The sequence below is a fragment of the Nothoprocta perdicaria genome, unplaced genomic scaffold (assembly GCF_003342845.1).
Source record: "Nothoprocta perdicaria isolate Ctin4 unplaced genomic scaffold, notPer1 scaffold_50, whole genome shotgun sequence".
NCBI lineage: Eukaryota > Metazoa > Chordata > Aves > Tinamiformes > Tinamidae > Nothoprocta > Nothoprocta perdicaria.
In genome coordinates, this window is record NW_020455755.1 from 4,131,471 (window position 1) to 4,154,359 (window position 22,889).

The 22,889-nt window shown below is 41.7% G+C and overlaps 1 protein-coding gene, 1 long non-coding RNA gene and 2 other non-coding genes across 4 annotated transcripts; all 4 read left to right on the forward strand.

The window, feature by feature from the left end:
* Positions 1-1,315: 1,315 nt before the first annotated feature.
* On the forward strand, positions 1,316-12,223 carry NCBP3 (nuclear cap binding subunit 3). Its single transcript, XM_026047952.1, has 13 exons — positions 1,316-1,491; positions 2,929-2,994; positions 3,747-3,852; positions 4,121-4,246; positions 4,637-4,765; positions 6,322-6,395; positions 6,556-6,664; positions 7,463-7,562; positions 7,915-8,021; positions 8,476-8,761; positions 9,502-9,659; positions 10,809-10,973; positions 11,528-12,223. The coding sequence occupies exons 1-13, from the start codon at positions 1,339-1,341 to the stop codon at positions 11,761-11,763; spliced, it is 1,815 nt and encodes a 604-aa protein (XP_025903737.1). The 5' UTR covers positions 1,316-1,338; the 3' UTR covers positions 11,764-12,223.
* A 1,974-nt stretch (positions 12,224-14,197) lies between these two features.
* On the forward strand, positions 14,198-15,970 carry LOC112954618. The gene is made up of 4 exons (XR_003250757.1): positions 14,198-14,230; positions 14,990-15,067; positions 15,313-15,377; positions 15,803-15,970. It is a non-coding gene; the product is annotated as an uncharacterized LOC112954618 (long non-coding RNA).
* Positions 14,799-14,873, forward strand: LOC112954748. The gene has a single exon (XR_003250778.1). It is a non-coding gene; the product is annotated as a small nucleolar RNA SNORD49 (small nucleolar RNA).
* On the forward strand, positions 15,652-15,725 carry LOC112954749. The gene has a single exon (XR_003250779.1). It is a non-coding gene; the product is annotated as a small nucleolar RNA SNORD65 (small nucleolar RNA).
* Positions 15,971-22,889: the final 6,919 nt, after the last annotated feature.

Sequence of the window (22,889 nt, forward strand, 5' to 3'; positions counted from 1 at the left end):
ACACTCAAGGATGTTAAAATTAAGGAAAAAATCCGGATTAATTGAAGGCTTCGTCTGCTCTCTAGTAACTGCCGTTTTAAAGAACTTGGTGTCACATAACCCTGTCCTAACTATTACTTCGATGGAGTTGCTTTCTTAAATCTGCTGTAGATCATGAATGTGAATGATACTTCTGCTTACCGAGTGAAAACTAAAAGGAGGAAGCGGTTCATCGTTTGGTTTCTCTTCTCCATGATCCTGAAAAAAAACATCTGTGAGAGTTGTGCTTCTTTCTGCAGTCATTTCAGACTCTCTCTGTGTGTCCCACAACCACTCATGTATTCATGTTAGGTGTATTCGAACACGTTGAAATGGCCTCTGCCACAACCATTCCCATGTGGCTTGGAGGCACCGCGCGTATCTGTGGCTCCTGCCAGACACTGGCTACTTGACATTAGCCCTTGTGTAAAGACCTCTGCTCGGAGGCTGTTAAATATAAGCTTGGAAAGAGCAACAGTGTGACCACGAAGGTCACACTTCATGCAAGAGGGTGTATTAGTCCTGCTGGCAACACAAAGGCTCCTCCGGTTACAAGGTTTCTCCATGCCAAGCTGGAAAAGTCAATATTTGCTACTGAAATTTCCTGGGAAGCACTATCAGCTCCAAGGAAAGCTGACATATCACAGCCCAAGAACAACAGAACACAGAATATAATTTGCCATGAATAACCTAAATCTGGAGAATAGATTTATCAGATGTGTAAAAAGCCCAGAAGGACCTTCTTTTAGATCAGAGGGGGAAAAATAACTTAAGGCATCTGAACGTGCTAGATGTCATTGCAGGAAGCAGCACCTGCGCCAGGAGGCCTGGGACTTGACAACCCTCTGCCATTTCAGTCTGTGTTTCTGTGCGCATGTGCATTTAGTTGGACTTGATGATCCTGAAGCTCTTTTCCAACCATAACGATTCTATTTTTTCCACTATAACTTTCCTGCTTTGCTGTAACTAATTTCCAGGCACGGGGGAGCCCACGGCGGCTCTCGTGAAAGGCGCCGTGGCTCCAAGGCCGGCGGCTCCTCCCTGGACGCTCCAGACTGCCCACAATTTCCCCAGACGCAGGAAACGCACCCAGAGAAACCCTTGCGGGCATCGGGCGGCCCCGCGCGAGGAAAATGGCCGCCTCGCCCCTCTGCCGACCCGTAGCCTTGGAGGACCGGCGGGACGGCACTCCAAGCGCGTCTCTATGGCCGCGGGCGCCGCTCCCGCAGCCGGCCGGTAGGGGCGCTCTCTCCGCCGCCGCGCCTCTATGGTGGCGGCTGCGGCGCGCGGCCCGTCTCGCTGGGCGGGCCTGGCGGAGCCATGGCGGCCGTGCGGGGCCTGCGGATCTCGGTGAAGGCGGAGGCCACGGCCGTAACGGCGGAGCCGCGCGGCGCGGAGCCCGAGCCTATGGAGGTGGAAGAGGGCGAGCTGGAGACCATCCCCGTGAGGCGCTCGCTCCGGGAGCTCCTCCCGGTGAGGGCGCGCGGAGGAGGGACGAGCCCCGCGGGGGCCCGGCAGGAGGGCCCGGATGGGGTTCGGGGCGCGGGTACCCGAGGGGCATGAGGGGGGAGCGGCCGGGACCGGGGCGGGGCTCGTGGGGGGCGCGGGGAGCGGCGGCGGCCCCGAGGGGGCCCTGGGCAGCGCGGGGCTCCAAGGATCCCCCCGCGTTTACGCTGCTTCCCTCTGGATAAACCTAGCGAGGGCAGCGCTAATACCCGAAAAACTGGGTCAGAGCTGGGCTAAACCCTTAAGGGGCCTTTTTTGTTTGTGTGTTTTTCTGCTCTGAAAGCTTCTCTGCAAATTCTCATAGGAGTAAATCTCTAATTAGCTGATCTGCCAATATGCTCCAGCTGCCAACCCTGCGCCGCTTCGTTATGCCCCATGAGTCAAACCCCGTCAGTGTTTTTTCCACTTCCAAATAACCTTTCATTTTCCCCCTCCGTGGCAGTACCTCTCCACACTTCGCCAATTCTAACCCTCTTGCTAAGAAGTGGAGTTAGATTTTGTGTGCTTTGCTGTTTCCAAACTGAGCTCGAATTCCTTCGCCCCTCACCCCATCCCCTGTCCAATAAAAAGTACTTTAAGCCAAAATAGTTACTTCAACATGAGCATAAACAACATGTTTGCACCCACCTGATGATGGTCTTGAGGCTACAGGAGTCAGAATGAAAAAGTGCCTTTTTACATAAAACAAACAGTGGAATACATTGAGCTGAGTGACCCATCCAGAATATGTGGGGCTTAGCACAGTCTTGCAAATTCAGCAGACCTGGCTGATTGAAATGAAACTTGTGTGTTTTCTTTTTCTACATTGTTCTCAGTATTTACTCTATCAATAGGTTTCTATTTAAAAAAAAAAAAAAAAGTTTAACGTGGTTTTGGGAAATAGGTTGTGAAATAATGCATGGAAGAGGGACAAGAGTTGTTTGTTTAACTGTAGAAAATGGTTTGGTGTCCTGGCTTTGGTTGTGACTTAAAGTTGTAAATTGAAACTCTATGAATCTAATATCTTTAATTTGACTGTTAAATCTGTTCATGTCTTGAGAGGAGATTATAGCTAAAATCACAATTGTAGAGATTTTCATTAAAAAGGTGTTTTGATCACTTCCAGTGCTTTGCTGAGACAGAGCAAGTAAAAGCTTTAGTGGATGCAAATGCAGAAAATAAGTATTGCTAAAGAAGAGAGTTCTCATCCTAAAGGAAGTTTGGTTCATTTGATGCGCTTTTAACATCGCTCATGTCAGTAAGAATTAAGTTGATATACCTATTTATACTTGGAGTAACTTGAAGTGCGAATCACGGACAAGAGACAGGATTTCTCATGGGACTAGCTTCTCCTCCCCGCCCCAATGGCAAGTTTATTGATTTCAGTGTTTATCAAGATATCATCCCTATTTTGATTTATTTCAGGACACCAGTAGAAGATATGAAAACAAAGCTGGAAGTTTCATCACTGGAATAGATGTAACCTCCAAGGTAATTTTTGAATTTTGTTTTTTCAAAGTGCTCTAATTGCTGTTGCCATGTAGGAGGAAACACTTTTTTTTCTTTCGTTCTAAGATGCAACAGAAGTTTAACCTTTTGTTCAGATAGCTGGTATTTTTCAACAACTAAATAAAACTTCTTTTGTTGGTTATGCTTTGTTTCATGATGTGATGTTTCCTGCAAGCTGTAAAAACACCAGCATTCTTAAGTCACAAAATTATTATTCATAATTATTCATGTATACAAAAAGCTTCCGGACTTCCCCAAGAATTTACAGTCCTGTTAATTGGGCTTTGGTACACAGCTTTAAAAAGGTTTGCATTGAAGTTGCATTAGTATCATTAAAAACTGCAAAACAAAGCCCTTTGAGTCATGTCAGCTGACTTTTTTTCCTCCTCTTATGGGAGGAGGAAGAACAAGCCCTTAGCAGGAAAATCTAGTTTCATTGTCTTGTGTTGCTTAAGGACATCGCATTATTTAAGACTGCCATGAATCCTCATGGCAACAGTGTTTTGATAAAAGGAATGTATTCCCATTTTGTATTAGTGAAACTCATAGAAAAAACTTGCCAAAGAATAAAAAAGAATTCCTGATGAAGATTGCAAATCTGATATTTTGGTTTAAATATTTAGCTTCTGTATATTGTAAATCAGTAAAGAATAGAGTTATAATAGCCAGGAGAAAATGGTAATCTTTGGAAAAGTGTCATTTTTGTTTTGACTGCGCTGTTCTACACTTTGCAGGAAGCAATAGAGAAAAAGGAACAAAGAGCAAAACGTTTTCATTTTCGAGCTGAAGTGAATCTTGCCCAAAGAAATGTGGCACTGGATCGGGACATGATGAAGAAAGGTATGAGTTTATCAAACAGTCAAGAAGAAAGGATGCCCTTATTTAGTTACTGACAGTTTCTTTGTTCACTGTGCAGTATACTACTTAATAAGTTTCACAGTGTAGGCTAATAATTCAAATTCTAGTCTTGTAGAAGAGTGTATGTCACATTGTTGTGAGCACCCCCTTAGCTTAGTTAAAATGTTTGTTTAATAAACATGCATGTTACTAACATAAAAACTTAATTCTATAGAAATAAGGACTATTTTTACATTTATTTCTCTCATAGCAATTCCTAAAGTGAGACTGGATACAATTTACATTTGTGGGGTTGATGAGATGAGTACACAGGACATCTTTGCCTACTTCAAAGAGTATCCTCCTGCTCATATTGAGTGGTTAGATGACACATCCTGTAAGTAAACAGAGTGGTTTTTTTTCTTTTTTCTTTCTTTTGTAGCTCCTAGCCTCTTTTTTTATATTACTCTTAGCTCTGCCTGTCACTTTTTTTAGTGGCTTTTAAAGGCATTGACATTTATCTGTCTCAGTTTCCCAATAGTGAAAAGAGATTTGGAAGGAAATAATAACAAATAGTGAAAATGAAGTGCATTACTTAGCTGAGTACTTAGAAGAAAAATGTTTCACTTCTAAATGATAGAACATCATTTTAATTGAGACATTGTATTTGTACTGGATAGATAAAGCTTTTGTTTAATTTTTTTCTGAACTCCCGTTAGCATCTTCTCTCCACTAAGGAAGTGTGTGTAACTACTTATTTTACAAACTTTTTATGTGTATGTCATAGGTAACGTGGTCTGGCTTGATGAAGTAACAGCATCACGAGCCCTTATAAATATGAGTTCACTGCCTGATCAAGAGAAGCCAAAGAGCAAGGAAAACAGTGAAGAGAAAGCAGCTGAAAAAAACAAGAAAGGTAGATGAGATATGCATATATAGAGATGATCTAGTAAAATCGATGAAACTTTAATCTTATGCTTGGGTACTGCATAATCTAAGTTACTGAAGGAGCTTCTATCATATAGTTTCAGGTAAATGTATTCTGCCACTTTAAAAAAGGCTTTCATCTTGGAAACCTTTTGAAGAAGCTGCTTCTTAAAAGGTGGGTTGGAGCTAGACCAAAACCAATAATTCAGTCCATACTGAGCATGTTAGGTGCAGGATGATGTTGAGGTGCGCTATTTATAGCGTTATAGGTCACACAGAAATAAGTCATGCATGCAAAGGAGTCAGAGGGATGGATTATAAGTATGTGGGGAAAAATAGGTGTAAGGAGTTGGCATGTCAGTGTTGACAGTACACATGATAAAGGATGGCATTGTATCAAGCAAAGAAATCAACTACTCTATTTCAGAAAATACGACAATGTGTCCCTCCTTCCCTGTGCATATCACCTCTAAATATGGCCCTTATACTTTTAGAGAGGAAGCACACTGAAAGGTCAGTTATAATGGAGAAAAGCAGCCAAACGCTTGGATGTTTTGATGAATCTGGTACCTGCATGCCCTTACTTTAAATCTGTTTTACTTCTGTGGATATAAATGGAGAATCAGGCTTTTGCTTCCTTATGATTGTATAGAACTGTTTTGCCATTAGGCTGATACGATTAATTGCTGTGGTAAAAGCACTGTGCCATACAGTGCTAACAGACAGTAATGTGTTAACCCTGTTATGTAGTATATTTAAATAAAGTCTATCAAAAATGCAAATGAACAATCTTCACACTTTGTTTTTGCACTGCTACTCAAAACCTTTCTGTGAAGTCTGTTTTTAGGCCTTTCTTGATCTTATGGATCCTTCTTATTCATCTCCTTTTCTTGTTACTCTTCTGCACAAGGCAGTGGCTGCTCAACAATCCACAAAATTTCAGATGTTGGGCAAATATTGATAGTGATTGCTGTGATGTTTTTAGACGTTAGGGAATCTTTTGTTTAAACAGGTGTTAATATTTGTATATTAATCTTGCTGTCCACAAATTAAATATTACACCATCATTACACATCGTATAATAAAGTGTTGTCGTTTAAATTCCTCTGACATACTTACTCACTTGCTTATCTGGCAAAGTGCAATATTAACTAAAGTTTAGACTCTTCAATTATATCTTAAAGTGTGAGATGCATACAGATACACTGAAGTTTTTTTTGGTAGTTACATTTCATTTTTAAATACAAATTTGGGGGTTATTTAGATGCCTAGGGAAGCAAGAGTGGCTGAATGCTCTCCCTGATACAATTTAGTTATCTGTCTGTGTCGCCTTAGGCACTTATCTGCACAGGGGCTGTCTGGTTACAGTTACTCTGTACACATGCATATTTCAGATTTCTCTAGACATTTACTGTTTTGATTATTCTCTAGGCTACACAGAATGGGTAACACGTCAGTTTGATTTTGAAGAATGTAGGTAATGTTCTCAAAATGCTACCGACATACTAAAATGGAGACTTTTTTCCCATTTTCTTTTCTTTTTAGGAAAAACAGAGGAAAGTTCTGATGATGAGACAGAAGAAGGCGAGGTTGAAGATGACAATCCAAGTGATGTTGAGGTCAGTATAGAAAGAAGGAAAGCTCTAATGTTTAAGTTTTTCGGTGATTTTGAATAGGACTTTAAAAGTGACTTAATAATCAGTTGATTACTTCTCCTTGAGTGATCCCTTTTCATTCAACAGTAATTTTGAGTCCCAAATGCCTTTTTTGCCCCCAAAGTTGGATGCCCTCTCCCAGGTAGAAGAGGATTCTCTCCTGCGTAATGATCTTCGCCCTGCCAATAAACTGGCTAAAGGAAACAAGCTATTCATGAGATTTGCTACTAAAGGTAAATGAACAGCTTAACAAGCATAATGAATCGATTGCTTGTTGCAGTTTTATTTGTTGACTAATTAATGACTGGAATGTTCTAATTTTTATTTGAAAAACTTTTAGTTTTTGCTAAGTGTTAGGTGTTAAGATATTACAATAAATAATATGCTTAGTTGGTGAAATCAAGTTCAAGATGTATAAAGAGTATTGTTTATACAATTATATTTTGGGCTAAATATGAGGCATTCTTCCTGATACTGTAAAACAGATCTTATGATATTCTTCTCCACAAATGTTAACTTCACATTTTATAAATATGAAAATCATTTGAGATGTTTGCGAGGTATTAGTGGAAATTGCTCCTGAATACAGCTGAGATGGTAAATCATTTTTCTGAGTAAAATGAACATACTTGTTATTTCTGGGCTGTGTGGAAAGTGTCAAATCCATAGAGAATAAAAAAAAAAGTCAGAAAAAGGTAAGTACAGCCTCTAGCAGTTACTGGGATACAGGTTGTATCAGCAGTCACAGTGGGATGTAACACACTATAAATACGTAAGTCTGAGTGTCCACTGACTTAAATTTCTGAACACAAATAAAACTGCGGTGGAAGGACAATTTCAGAGGTGATGTCAGCAAAATCCTCCAAAATCTCTGCCTTCTCTATGAGGGAGATTGAAGTAATATTGATGTGTAAGATGCATTCAATCTTTCATTCATTTTCTGTGTCTTTGGCTGGATGGTTATTTATTTTTACTTTAGTACAGTAAGATAGTCTACAGAGGAAGATTCCTGTAATTTTATGTTTTTTCAGATGATAAGAAAGAGCTGGGAGCTGCAAGGCGAAGCCAGTACTACATGAAATATGGCAATCCCAACTATGGAGGCATGAAGGGCATTCTTAGCAATTCTTGGTGAGTATTTTCAGCAATTCTTTATGTGTAAGCTAGAAGAATTGCAATGTTGAAAGTACTCAGCATAATCTAAAACTGTTTAATTTGTACGTTTTTGTTTTCTTTGAGATAAAGATGTTTAAGTGTGAACCATATTTTAGCAAAGTGACAATGGATTTGCAAGGCAAATGTTTTCTCTTGAAATTAATGAACTTTATATTCAAAACATTCTGCCAGAACAGACTTCTGGCATAAATGTGTTTGTCTGCTATTAAAGGGAGTGTTAATTGCACTTGCTTAATGTAGGATTGCCTATGGCTCATTCATTATGCCTTTCTGTGACAGAAATATGCTGCTCTTTATGGTGTTTCAGGAAACGAAGATACCATTCGCGTCGAATCCATCGGGATGTGATAAAGAAAAGGACCCTCATTGGGGATGATGTTGGCTTGACTCCTCCTTATAAGCATCGTCATTCAGGTAATTGGTGCCAATATGTAGAACTGGAGGACAAAAATTGGGAAATGGAAAGCTGGAAAGGACCTTAACCCATGTCTTATCCGATGAAAGTCTTGTCTCCATGAAAGTGAGGTATCCTTCTTAAAAACAGATAAAGTCTCTAAGGTACGTTTTAAGGTCTTAAGAGAACAGATGAGGTATGAACTTCGTGCTGATCACTGCCTTATCAAATAGCTGCTACTTTAAAAAAAAAAATTACAAATTTAAGAAAATAAATTCAGACTAGCGATATATATGTTTTCCTTGGCGTTGCTGCCAGTGATTCAGAGGGATTGTGTAGCATGCACAGCCAGCAATTGTCATGTTAAGCCCTTAACATGTTAAGCCCTGTTAAGCATTCTTCTTTTTTTAATCGGTTTCAAGGTACTTTATATGAACGATAAACTTCAGTTTATCGGAATATGTTTTGCTACAGGCCTAGTAAATGTTCCTGAGGAGCCTATTGAGGAGGAGGAAGAGGAGGAAGAAGATCAGGATATGGATGAAGATGATAGAGTTGTAGTTGAGTACCGTGATGAACTGCAAGCTTTCAAACAGTCTCGAGATCGCAGCGCAGCCAGGCGATCAAGTGCTAGTGCTTCTGATTCTGATGAGATGGACTATGATCTGGAACTGAAAATGATATCGACCCCCTCTCCCAAAAAAAGCATGAAAATGACAATGTATGCAGACGAGGTGGAATCACAACTGAAAAACATTAGGTAAAAAGTTTCTTAAAGTATAAATGAAAAATCATTCTAAATTTTCAAAATATTAATCTGACTAAGGTATAAACTTGGTTCTATTCAGGTAATTATGTCCGTATTTGAGAAGGTGATTTTGAACTCTGATGAAGTGAAATGGAACAAATTACCAGTGTGACTGAAGATATCCAGGGTCCACAATGCCAAGAGCTGACAGTACTTTAGGGAAGAAAACTGTACATCACTTCACTGTTGTGCATATGAAGAGTTCTCAGTGGTAGATGATAACTCTCCTTGAAATCTTTTCTTAGATGACTCTTCCCTTAAGATCGATTAGAGCAGGTCTTAGCAACAGAACTGTAACAGCATACAGATAACTACACTAAGAATTTAAACTATAGCCATTTGTATAGTAGATATTTTAATGAAAATATACAATAATGAAAATGCTGATACAAGCTTTCAGTTCCTTTTTTTAATATTGCTACCTTTAGAGATTTCTGTAATCCAGCATTATGTTGTTAATGTTGCTAATGTTAACAAGGAAGCTGAAAGTGGAATCAATTGAAACTGATGAAAAGAAGTACAATATACATGTTGGCATCATAGCTGGACCAAGAAGAATGTTTTTACTTCTGTTTCTCAGTAGAGAAAACTTGATTTTAATGTTTCAGTAGTGTAATTTTGCATACACAATTCTTAAGAAGTATGCTATATTTAATGTAAGGGACTCTTGAATCTCTTGTTATTTTATTTAGGAACTCTATGCGAGCAGATAGTATAGCAACCAGTAACATCAAAAATCGGATTGGCAGTAAAGGCTCGTTGGAGAAGGTTGCAGATGTGAGACTTCTATTGGAAGAAAAACGCCAGAACAACAGTGGGCCACGTCAGCAAAACAGCATCGTAAAATCAGGTAACTTGAAATTTCCACGTTGTGCAGAGTTATGACTGGCTCATAAAAATGATTATATTCATTTCACATCAATCCTCCACTGTACCTTACAGATGTGAGAGAATTCTGTTCAGCAGCTCTTTCTGCATTCGTACAGTTAATTTTCCTCACTGAGAGCCAGAGCTGGGGATTGCTTTTGGGGAAAAAATTTTTGCTTGTGTGTCTATTTCCTTCACTCTGTCTTTTTGGATTTAGTTGCTCCTTGAGACACAGAGTCTGTACCTCTAGGGGAAAATACACAGCACTTACAGGGGCTCATGCACAAATCAAGCTTGAGACTTTAGTTTTGTATATTGTGAAAATGAAGCTTTTTTTTTGTTTGTCAGTTATTTCATTTTGCACTTAATTGACTGTTTATCTTTTGGACAAGAAAAGTATACATGTAATTTCAGCTGCTGCAAAGGTTGTGTAAGTGACAGTATAAGATACTATGTTCCATTAGTATATTTTGCTACTTTTGTGCAATTTGAGACTATGATAACTTGCTACATCAATCTTTCAGTTTCCTTTGTACTCTTCTTTCTGTTTGAACCTTCTTTAAGACAAGGAACATCAGTTGGTTTCAGACAAAAGTCAAAATGCTTCTTTTGCATCATGGGTTAATTATCAATACATTTAGAGTTGTTGTGTTCTGTTTTTCATTTTATTCTGCAAGATCTTAAGCAGTATTAAAATTCTAAAGTAAGTTATTTATTATCTGAAAACAATAATTGAAGGCATAGCAATTTTCCTTTGGTCGTACTTCATGTTGGATATGTATCATTCTCTGCTGTTGTGCAGCTCAAGTAAATAATGCAGCAAGCTGTGCAGTAATTACTACTATTTTTTTTTTTTTTTTTAGTCCTTTGGACAGAACACAGCCTGAAGACATTTAATGTTAAACTTATTGGAGGAAAAAAAAAGGAGGAGGCAGAGGGAGGGAATGACTATTGAGCATAAAAGATTTAATGAAAGGAATTCAGAAAAGATTTTTTAAAAAGGTCACCTCTCCAGTTGGAAGTTTTGGAAAGTGAAGGACATAAAATTAGCTGGCAGAACTAAACTAAATGCAATAGGTGATTTTTTTTGTTTGTTTGTTTTTGTCATTTTAATCACTGAAAATATCCATAGATGTACGGCAGAGACTGGGAAAAAGACCCCATTCTCCAGAAATAAAACCTCCAAATACTACCTCTGCTCCTCGTCGAGAACCAGTATCAGATGTACACAGCCGCTTAGGAATACCCAAACAAGACGTGAAAGGCCTCTACTCAGATACCAGAGAGAAGAAATCAGGTTAGTTTTGTACAGAAAATGTGGTAATGCAATCCCTTTGTTCTTAGAGTGTAAGAGGAATTTCAAATGAAAATTATGCAGAATGTTTTGTTGAGTGTTAATGAATGTCAATGAATAAATGTTTGTACAGATCTTACAAGTCTACAAAAGCTTAAACATGCATTGCAAATCAAAAGGGTCAGGCTCTACCCCAAGAGATACTGATGCAGCTCACATAAAACATGATAGACTATATACAATATTTTTATATAGTATGTGTAAAACTTGAAAACTGTGGTCAAAAAAGACAGTAAAATAAGTGTGATACTGGCATTTCAGACACATGTGTGGCATTCTCAGTAAATGAGGCTTTACTGAGCCTGCCATATTTTGACTTTGACTGCTGTTTCAAATGTATTTCAATTCATACATTAAGTAGGGATAAATTGTACCAGGAATTTGAGGAGAGGCATCAAATTTAGTACTGGATTCTTTATACTTCTGGAACTCTTTAGTCTTATCATTTTATGTTTTTTCTTTTGTTAATTATTCATTTTCCCCCCACATCTAATTAGGTAATTTATGGACTCGCTTAGGATCTGCTCCGAAGACGCAAGAAAAGACTTCAGATAAACCTGAAAATTCTGTGGCATCTACAGAGGAAGATGATTCGGAGCTCCAGCGGGTTTGGGGTGCTCTCATTAAGGAAAAAGAACAGTCTCGACAAAAAAAGAGTCGATTGGATAATTTGCCATCTCTACAAATTGAAATCAGCCGAGAAAGCAGTTCTGGATCAGACACTGAATCATGATGGTTTTTACTTAAGATCCTCAAGATTATGACTCTGCAATATGGCAAGATTTCCTTTGCCCAAAAGCTGGACATTGGCAAAGACTCTGCAGTGAAGGTTCCAGAAGTGTGTGCATTCCTTTTATATGCAAATAGAGATGCATCACCACTTAAAACCTAAAGCAATCACATTTGTCTGCAGTCGGTGGTTGGCCCTGTCATACCTGTTTATTACAGCAAACTTGTAATTAATTCTAGCAAAACACATTTCCTCAAGCTTTGAACTTAGAAGATGCAGAAATACTCTGTGTTTTTAAGAAGACCTTTTCATTCTTACTATTTGTACCATAGAGTCTTTTAACACAATGTTTTACACAGTTCATCCAAAGAACGGAGCATTTCATAGTGAACAACATTGCCTTGCCCTTCTAGCTGTTACCAGCACCTTTTCTTTCCTCATAAGTAATAAAAATAATGCTTCCTGGTTGGGCAGTCGACAAGGATAAAGCATAAAGGGACTATTACATCCTTTTCCTCCAAAATACTGAATGTAAATCTTTTCTTTTTTTTTTTTTTTTTTTTTAATATGATAAAGTTTCAAATAGTACCTGAATAGTGTCATTGCTCTCAAAGAGTTCCACTTGTTTGTTTTGGTGATACTGTGTTCTGCTGTAGTAGAGATTGAGGTTCCAGCCTGCAAGGTTTGATATTTGAGAATTGTGCAAATTCCAGGGACTTTTTTTTCCCCTTTGGTTATATGCTGAAAAAAAAAAAAATTCTTTCAATTTAGTGTTATTATGCTTTGAAGAAATCTAACAATTTAAAAACTTACATTTTTATATTTGTGAGAATTTTCATGTTGGCCACGGTGAAAGCTATAGTGGTGTTTTCCTATGTGCTGTTTAACTATATATGTGTATATATAATTGAAAGAGAAAAAGAGGACTATAGGATCACTGTCTCCTGTCAATATCTTTCAATGTTCTCATTGTATATTACATGTGGATGTGCACATGGTTGACTTGTTACATTCGGCTTTTTTACCCCTGTGCCCTAAGTAGGTAAGAGATTGATGAGTGTACAGTTACATTTTTTTTTCTTCTTGTTACCTGTGTCTTTTATTTTGATTGCAACTAGTTCTCAGTAAGGAATAATGATAGCATATCATGTCCTGGTAAATTGAACGTGTAATGAGAACATTGCCTGCTCCATCCAGAAATTCTGGAAAATTGTCTGCATTGTCCTAATTTTCTATCACCCCCAAATGTCTGTGTATCTCCCTTCCCCTTTCTGCCTGTCTAACAAATCCTTTCTTCTTTTTCTTCTACTTTTATACTAAGTTGAAGTTGGTTTGAGGCCTCTCAAAAGCAGGGAATCTGCAGTTAACTTTGTTGCTTCATTATGAGAATAATGAAGAATGAGAATTGTGAGAATAGCAGCATGTTAAGCGAAAGGTGCCGTGCCTAGAAAGGCCTTCTGAGGAGTGACGGCGCTTCAAGCCTTATTTTCTTGTGATATCCTTGATTTTTTTTTTGTATTTAATTATTGAATCTATAACTATGACTCAAAATACTGTTAAGAGTAAATGACTGCACTGTCTGATCACTGTAATAATTCATTTTAATGTGTGTTTTCATTAATATCCCTTCTAAAGCTTTAAAATAGAACCATACTTATACCGAACCTGTTTTTATCAGGATCCTGATATAAATTTATTTAACAGGTGTCTTTTTTTTTTCTTTTTTTGTCACTAAACTTTTGTGGTCCTGCCTGGGCCTGTTCCTGAAAGGGGAAGGTCGATGTGAAGCACAGCCCTGTGCTCTGGGGAAGGGGGTTGTGTTTTTGAACCTTTGTGGGGGTTGAGCTCAACAGACCCCAGTGCTCTGCTCTACATGTTGTAAGTGTTGCTGATAACTGTGTTTTTGTGTAAATAATTGGGGTCTGGTGAAGGACAAAGTGGTGTAAAAGGCCCCTCTAAGCCCTTGTCCTGGGTCCCTTCCAAGGCTTGAAAGCTGAGCTTTTCCTTTGAAAATGAATATACCAGTTACGTTACTGAAGGGGAAGGAAAGCAGAAAAAAACCAAAATACATTCAATTGTAGATGAAGTTTTAACAGGAAAAATATAAACTCTCACATTGAAAGGTAGGATGATGATGCTGACTGCTCCGGCCCCTCCTGCGGCCCAGCCTTAACAGCGGTGCCTTGGCCAAGCAGGGCGCTGCATGGGGCCCTTTTTAACCCGCGGGGCCGGGTGCCGCCCGCCCGGCTCCCCTCCGAGCTCGCGGAACGGGAGCGGGCCCGCGGGGACGGCGACAAAATGGAAGCGCCATCCCCCGCACCCCTTTCATAGACAATGGCACGTTCCGCTCCGCGCATGCGCACTGCTCCACCCCCCCCGCCTCAGTGGTGGTACAGCCCAAGGCTTTATAAGCGGCCGCCAGGCATTTCCCGCCCTTTCTCGGCGGGGCTGAGGCGGCGGCTGGGCGCAGGTAGGCGGCGAGGGGCGGAGGAGGCCGCGGCCGCGGCGGGACCGGGCGCCGCCGCCCTGGCGCTGCCGAGCGGCGGCCCGGGAGGCCGTCGGGACTCGAGCCGCGAGGTTTCGTGCTGCGCGGCCCGCAGGCCCTGCGCCCCACAGCGCCCGGCGCCCCTGGGCCTGGACGACTCGTTACTCCACAGGCTGGAAATGGCCTTGGGCCGTGGAGAGCTGCCCAAGGGAGACTTGTAGATTCCTAAGCTGAAAATTAATTGCAGGGAATTGCTGGATCTACTAAAAAGTATTACAATAATGCCTTTTTTTTTTTTTTTTCTTCCCAGAAGAATGTTGTCTTGAAGTAAAAAGCTTATTTTGTACTAAGCTGCACAAAGTCATTAAGAAAGTTGCAGGCTTTACTTAGGATATAGTTAAAAGCAGGGCTTTAAAAAGAAACAAAAATACTTACATCATCTGAAAACTAATTTTACCTACCATCAACTTAATATAAACAAATGGGAAAGTCTTCCCAAACTCAATCGTGGTTTAGTTTTGAACCAAGTGATCAAATATGAGCGTTGTTGGCTGTTGATGATGATACCCCTGAATAGGAAGTGCCGTCAGATGCGAGAACTGACGATAACTTTCTTGCTTATCTGAAACACAGCTGCTTGCATGCAGAGTTTGGGTTGTCCAGAGGCTTGCATGCTACAACTAGCTCTTAATCAGTGCAGTATCTGCAGTATCTTAATATCCTTCTCTCTCATTTATGCTGCAGAGTTTAATATTTCCAGAGAAATGTGACCTCTTCAGTACAGGGAGCAGACAGCTCTCTGAAAGTGACACTAATGTGAAGGTAAGTGATGAATTATACTGGGCAATGCAGCCTTTATACAGGACGGAATCCAATCTAAGAATAAATGAGGCTTTTGGGGTTGCCCAAAACTTCAGAAGGGAGTTTTGTAGATCCATTTTAATAGTTTGAAGCAATCTTTCCCCTCCTCTGTACCTCATAATTCAAGGCTTCAGGATCTGTATATTTACATGGAGCTTGTAGGTCTCTGCTGCCGCATATTAATTGCTGTTAATGCCTGTTAATAGATGTGACGGCTGTACACAAGTCATGTGGAAGGAAGCGAGACTGCAGGAGCAGGAGGTTCTTCCAGGTGAGTTTAGAATTCTGTGCTCTCTTAGTTCACGTCAATAATTTTTGGCCACATTCTCAAAACATGACCTTTCAGCAGCCGTATTTCTGTATAATCGTGACGTTAGAGGTGCAATAAATGAAGTCACCGGCCAAATGTACTTTGTTAGGCCAACTCCAAACAAGTGTGTAAACGTGGCTGTCTTCTGTGCTACGGTTTTGCTAATGCTAATGTAGAATGGGAAGAGGGATAATGTATCATTTCTGTTGAAAATAACAGTTCATCTGAAGATATCATATGATGAAATTAACCAAAAATTGCTGGAATTACCGGCAGATTGACTGGTGGTGAGGCAAGGTTTTTCTGATGATATCTCTTATTATTAACAAAGAGCTTAATATCTAGTGTTTTGCTGATAACTTATTCGTGCTGTTATTGTATTACAGGTGTATACATGGTGGAAATGTGATGTCTGAGGAAGAAGAAATCTGTTAAAATAGGGAAGTGAGCAGAGCAGTAGTCACCAAAAACTGATGTGTTTTACTGTATTAAGATTTTGAGAAACATTAAAAATGATGCTGTTGTGCATCTATTAAAGTTATCCAAACAAGTTGCAATGGTGTCTGTCTTTTTTACTGTATGAAGGGATGTTTTTATAGACTGATGGGATTGTTATTGTGTAATGGAGTAAAAAACATGCTCAACATTCATGATTTGCTGTAACATGATAAATGTATACACAGGGCAGTATAATTACTGCAGATAATGTAAATAGATTTTTAGCTGTGTAAGCATTCCATCTGATGTGATAATTTCTGGCATTAATTAAAACAAATGGTGCCAATACTGCTGCAATTATCAAGAGATTAGGCCCTAAGTACCATTAAGAGAGAACATATAGGACAAATAAAACTAGCTTTCGTTTTAAAACGTGGCTACAATTACAAAGCTGAAGAATACAAGATAATGTTTTTTTTTGTGAGAGAAAAGCACTGGAGATGCTTGAGGAATATGGTACCTTGAGGCTGAAACTCTCCAGTGATGTTGATTATACCAATGTAACTGGCAAGCTTTGATGGGCTTTTTAGATTTGCAGGAGGGCTGGACTACTGCAAGGTTTTGGCAAACCTGGAGGCACTGAGTGTGTCCAACGTGGCAGAGGCTCCTGGTGGTTCTGCCCACTTGGGGGCATTGCATGAGAGCACTGAGTCTTTGAAGCACAATTTTTGAGAAAGACAAAAATTCTGAACTATTTGGTGAGTGCAGGTGGTGCTGCTCAGGTAAATGAATCTGTACCCTTCCAAAGGGCATCCCTGCAACACGTGGGGCTTCCCATAATCACCCGACCTGGTTGATGGTGTAGGCAGAACTTGCTTGGAATTAATTAGCTTTTTCCTGCTATGCAAACACATTCAGATAGGAATGGGTTGCTCCTGGGATGTTTATTTTAATTAAAGTTTTAAATAGTTACATTCTGTTCCAATCGTTCTTGAAACAAAACTATTTTTGTCCGGTTTGCAGAGCTTCTTGCGTTAGAATTTGTTGACAAAAGACATTTTTTAGCTCATGTGATATGCAAAAGAAATGGGTTTATAGGGCCCAGAAAGCCCAAGGAACCAAGTTCTTTCTAAATGTGATTCTGCCTGCTATTAATGAGTGGAGCCAAGGGTGGTCTCAAACTCCATTAAATAGAAGAAACTCAGCAGATTTTTGCTCAGTTGTTTAATGTGCTGTTTAATTTGCTCAGGATAGCTTTGCTGCAGCTTGTTTTTCTAATTGTTTCTTCCTAATATGTATGGGATTAACTCATTAAAAGAGGGAATGGCTGATTTGGGAATACTTAGGTAAACAGGAAACAGTTTATCTGGGTTTATTGAAGTTGCAAGTTGGCGGAATCTGTTATAGTAAATTATTAATAAGTTCCATTTTGATATTACTTATTTTCATCAAAAAGAGGATTCCTCAGCAGGGATCAGCCAAAAGGCTGTTTTTGTCCAAGATGAACAGAAAGTTTTATTCCTATTAGAACATGGAGTCTCTGGAACAAATTAGGTGCCCTGAACATAAAATACTACAATGTATCTTCAACGAGAACGCACCTTATCTTACAGTGTTCTGGCGAAGGGAAATAAAATTGTTATTTTTTCTTATTATGTTTGAACCACGTGGGTTTTCCAGCTTCCATCTTTCCATGAAAAATCCTGATTCAAAATACAGTTATTTTGAATTTTCTGAAGATTTTGAGAGAATCGCTAATTGGTAGGAATCCCCAGTATTTAACAACAGCTAAAGTTGAGATAAACCTAAACTAGATGGAAGGATTAAAGCTGCAAGAGAAGAAAAAGCCTTAAGCAGAGAAGCTAAAAGTGGCCGAACGCCAGTTTGGCAATGAGAAAAATGGGAATGTGGGAATGTCGTGGGAATTCCTTTGTGAGAAACAAACTAAAGTCACTTGTGGCTGTGAATACTCATTTAATAGTAACTAGACTCAAACACTCAGGCTCCTCTCAGCCCAGGGAATTTGTCCATGACTGGGGCGAAAGGCAGGGAGTGAGCAGAGCACACGGGAAACCCCTTCTGAAGTGGGGGGAATTAGAGGGGAAAGAAAAAGATCTGAGGAGATACAGCGGTCCGGATGGGTTTAAACAAAGCAACTATTAAATGTGCTTTGTGCATGTGGATGCCTGGCGTGTATGGGTGAGAGTTCACTTGTTTCCTCCCTTGCTTGTTCCACCGTTGCACAAAAAGAGATGGGAACAGAAGTGTAGGACAGACAGTGTCACATCGGGATGCGGAGCTGGCATTTTGAGGGCTCCCCTTTCCTTTCTGCAAACCACGAGCAGCACGGTTGATATAAATGCTAGTTATCACCATCTCTTGATTTGTTATTGTAAAGCAATCACATGTCCATCAGCATTAAAATAATCTCTGTTGCAAAAATACAAATTATTATAATTACTGCACTGCAGCTATTAAATTGAAAAATGTGCTCGGGTTTTTGGCTTGGGGGCCACTATTTCAGTTAAATTAAGCTTAGCTGCTGCATCCACTCACAGAGCAGAGGCAGGCTCGTTCCCAGCATGTCACCGGTGCAGAGTGAAGAATGTCCTTCAATGTGACACCCGAGTTCTCTTCATCTTGAAGGTACTTGCAAGAGCTGTTCAATTTTCAACCCTTCTCTCCGTCAGCTCCTCAAACGAGGGGGGCCAAAGCGCTGTCGAAGGAATAGCTTTTCCAGCGCCGCATGACTAAGATGAGAGTGTCATGCAAAGAAAATTTAGGGGCTTGTTTTCTTCCGGCTGCCACGTTAGCAAATGCTTTGTTATAATCCCTCCGGTGCTGAGGCCGGCGCTGAATCATCTGCACGAAGCCAAGAGAGCTGCCGGCCGAGTACGGGCCCAAAATAGCTGTGGCCGGCAGAGCTCCTAGCGCCCAACTCTGCTCTGCAAAGTCCCCTCAAGCTTCGTGGGTGCCTTCAGGGAAGGACAAGGTTGACGTGTCATTGAAGTGCTCTGGTAGGACCTCTCTGCCCCGTCTTTTGACAGTCTGTGTGTGCGAGTGGTCTGGTTTTCGTGCTTAAAATGGTTGGAGATAAATACGATGAACTGATCTTGGCCCCCTGCTCAAGACTGTGAGAAACGACTCGGTGGAATTTGGCTTGCATTGCTTTGCCTATTGATGTGGACATGCAAGAAAACATAAATATAATAAAAAAGAATATGCACTTTATGCTCCAGGAGGGTAAGGTCTGCCCTGTTTTGCCACCAGGTGCTGGAGACCACAAGATGGGGCAGTGATTGAGTTCAGAGCATCTCTGGTAGGGAAAGGGATTTTTGAAGCCCTAGGAGACTCTTTTTTGGCCATTCTGCTGCTAGTTCATGTTCGGCTGGCACCTGAGATTTGCAGCTTTTATTGATAAGCGGGAATCCCCCGCACAGTGAAATATCACTCTCTAATTGGCTGTTAATCACATCTCTTATGGCAGGACTAGCAAAGGCTGTGGCTCCCTTTTCCTTAGCGAGAACAGCTGATGCTTCCAGCCCTGCTTTGTTTATGCGTGTGCACACAGAGAGCATAATCAGGAGAAAAAACTGTGTTTATGGCCACAAAAGTCTTCATTTTGGGAGATGGAAACACTTAGTGTAGGGGGAACTCAAAAGAATTAAATCTCATTTTTTTTTTAACCCAGGCACATGGCAATTGAGCAGCTTCACAGCCCAGTGGCTCCACCTGTAGCTGTAAAACCTGAGCAAAACACAGAAAAGTAAATTATTTATGCTGTGGGGACTGAAGCAGAAATCCCTGCTGTTTCCATCAGCTTGATGTGTTACTGCTTTATCTACAGGGCTGTGGCATCTTTCTGGCATCTGCTTGTTTTGCTTGGAGCGGCTGTTTGAGTTCATGCTGCATTAGTTAGGTTTTTCATAACACTATTTTTAATAGTTTGTAGGAAAATGGCTCTATACAAGAGCTGTAGCACCAGGTCTCTCCACGAACCCAGCCGTGATGAGTTTGCCTGATGCCTCCTATGGCTGCCTGGTGGGATGTTGCTGTTTCTTTTCTCAGATCTCACAGTAAATATCTCACAGATATTTATTAGTAAATATCTGTGTTGAGATGCAGGTGATTTGTGCAGCATCAGGTTATGGGTGCATTTAGCTGACAGCAAATGTCACGTCAGCGCTGTGGCCTGGGACAAGTCATGGTCATCCAGCGAGGCCCACGAGGGCCGGGGGCGGTGGCTGAGGGCAGAGCGCTTGTCCCCGCCGTTCCTCCATCGAACAACCTCAAAATGAGTGTCCCAGTGACACCCGGTTGCTCCGTGAGCTCCCAGTTACGGAGCAAAGAGTCGGAGAGCAGCAGCTGACCCTGGTGAGCCAGGAAATCCACAGCAGTTGGCCAGCTCTCCAAGTGCTTTTACTTAACTGTGTCAAATCGGTACTTACTGCTTTCCACCGTAGTAGCGAATAAGTGAAATCCTGGCGCCGGGCGCTGCTGGGCTGTGAGATGCACAGGGCACCTGCTGTGAGGAAGATGAAAGTCGTTTCCAAGCAAGGTGGGAGCCGGGCAATTAAAGGAGGAAGCTGCACGGAGGTGCCTGCCTTTGGAATTGGATTTTACGCTTCTCCAGTCCCCTCTGCCAGCCCGTGTCCTGGTAGCAGCATCCTGGTAGCAGCCAGGGCGAAGGATGCTCTGTTTGCAGGAAAGCGAGAAGGTTTTTCAGAGCTGAACCTGCAAAACAGTGGCCCTGCTCCTGCAGGGAGCTCTTGAGAGGGTGTTTGAGAGCCCGGTGCTTCATCGGGACCTATTTATCATATTTGGGCTGAGTCACACGTGCAAACTAAGATTTAAGCTGTGGGACAGATGCTGCACAGACTTTCTCCACTGGCCACAATCCCACACAGTTGAGTCTTGTTTCCCACTAGAAGGGCTTCAAAGTGCTGTTTATCAGCCTGGCAATTTCCCTAATCCCCTCTCCAGCCTCTGATGAGCTGATTCACGTTAGAAAGCAGCGGCTTCGGCAAGCCAGGGAGGCACAATCTGCCTTGAGCAATGGTAGCCCCCCAGTAATGTCATTAAAACCCAGTGTCCGGGACAGGGATGGGGCAGCAGGTAGCACCGGAGCCCATGCGGCTGCACATCCTGCTCCGGACACCCCTTTAGCTTGGACTGTTGCACACGACCAGTCCCTGCATCTCCAGAGGTTTATACCCCTCGGACACATGGGCCCATAACGGGATGCTTTGGCCTATAGTCACTTCAATACGATTTTTATATCACTATAATTTCACCTATCGTGCAAGCAAACAGACCGCACAGCTAAGCAAACCCTCCCCGCATGACCATGTGGGCACCACGGGGTTATTTTGTCCTCTGAGTGAATTAATAAGATGGAAAACATGGATGAACGAACATGGATGACCCTACTGAATCAATAAGCGCTTAGTGGGCGGGAAGACTTGGGGAACCAATTGAGACCATTGCACAAGCAAGCAAAGGGCGAGGGGGAGCAGACCACCTCTTTCCTAGCTGCATTTAATTTGGGTTTCCATTAGATGTAAAACCCTAAGCTAAGCTTCAGGTGAAAGAGATCTCTGCTACAGAGTTATGGAAGAGAGGAGAGAAAATGCAGCGCTCGAGACTGCCTAAAGGGGCTGTAAACAGCAGCTGTGAGATGTCTCCAAAACTGGTATCGATCTTGCAGTGCGGGCAACCATCCTTTGAAGGCGCCTTACGCGGAGGAGCCACCTCTGAGGACCCTGACCCACCAAGGCTGTGCGTGACACCCACTGACTAGCGGGAGGAATGGCAGCTGTGCGGTACACTCATTCCTGTGTTCTTAATCCTTTGCTTTTATATAATGCTGCGTCTGGAAACGTCTTCAAGTCCTCTGCAAATACTGCCAGCCCTGGGCAGCTTTCCCATTTTACCTGTTGGAAAGACGGAGGGGTAATTTATGTTGCAGAGGACAGATTCGTGTCTCCCAGCCGCTACTCTGGCACTGGTGTCAGGGACCTGGCAGATGGAGAGGATGGGGCATCTCGGGCTAAGATGCTCTGAAATCGTTCTTACTGTGATACATGCTTAAAAGTGCCCTTCCAAGTCCATGGTAGGGAGTTAAAGCAATATTTTCTGTAAGAAAACTGCCAAGAGACTTTTCCTGAAACAGCAAAACCTTCCTACCCCAAAACTGGATATTCACCTAAACACTTTCTGCCTTAATTTTTTTTTCTCTTAAGACCTGTCAGAGAAGCTTCCTAATTAGCAATCCCCCAGATGATATTAGAGGAGATTTAATGCTAAAGTCATTTAATGCAGCCTGTGTACTCACCACGTACGACCTCCTGGTGGAAGACACCCCGTCGGGCTGATGCCAGCTCCAACGCAGCAGGCGCAAGGGAGGCATTTGCAGCCGTGCTGCCTTTCTGGCTATGGCTGCTGCCGCACACCCGGCGCTTGGATTTGTTGTTTTTCCCATCCTAATAAGCAGTGGGTCGTGTCCGCTACGGCCAGCCAGTTTCCTTGGCAATAGTGTCGAGTGCCGATGCGCTTCCAGCTAATGGAAACCTGGAGCTCTCGTGGCACCAACGAGGCCACGCAGCAAAGGCCAAGCGTTTTCTGGGGTGCTGAATGGGAGGAAATCACGGAGATGTGAGAGCCTGGGTGCAAAAGGCATCGTGGCGCGTGAACACGGTGTGTGTTATCAGCTGCAGGAAAAGTATGGGAGCAAAGGCATGGCCCTTCCTGGGCAACAGAAAAGCTCCTGGTCCTTCCATAACCAAGCAAAAAGCGCCACTATACGGGGGAGTGCCAGGCTCCTTTTGATGCCGATGGGCTGGAGAGGGAAGCAGGCTCCTGCTGCTTTCTTTTTTTCTTTTTTTTTGCAAATAAATAAATAAATAACAATTAAAAAAGCGCTTTTTACTGAGCCTGCAGCATCATCGCTGCTCTGAAGTGCAATAACTGGCTAATTGACCTAATCTGCACTGCAAGGAAAAGAGCCTGATGAGCTAAAGCCCTAGTGCTTTTATA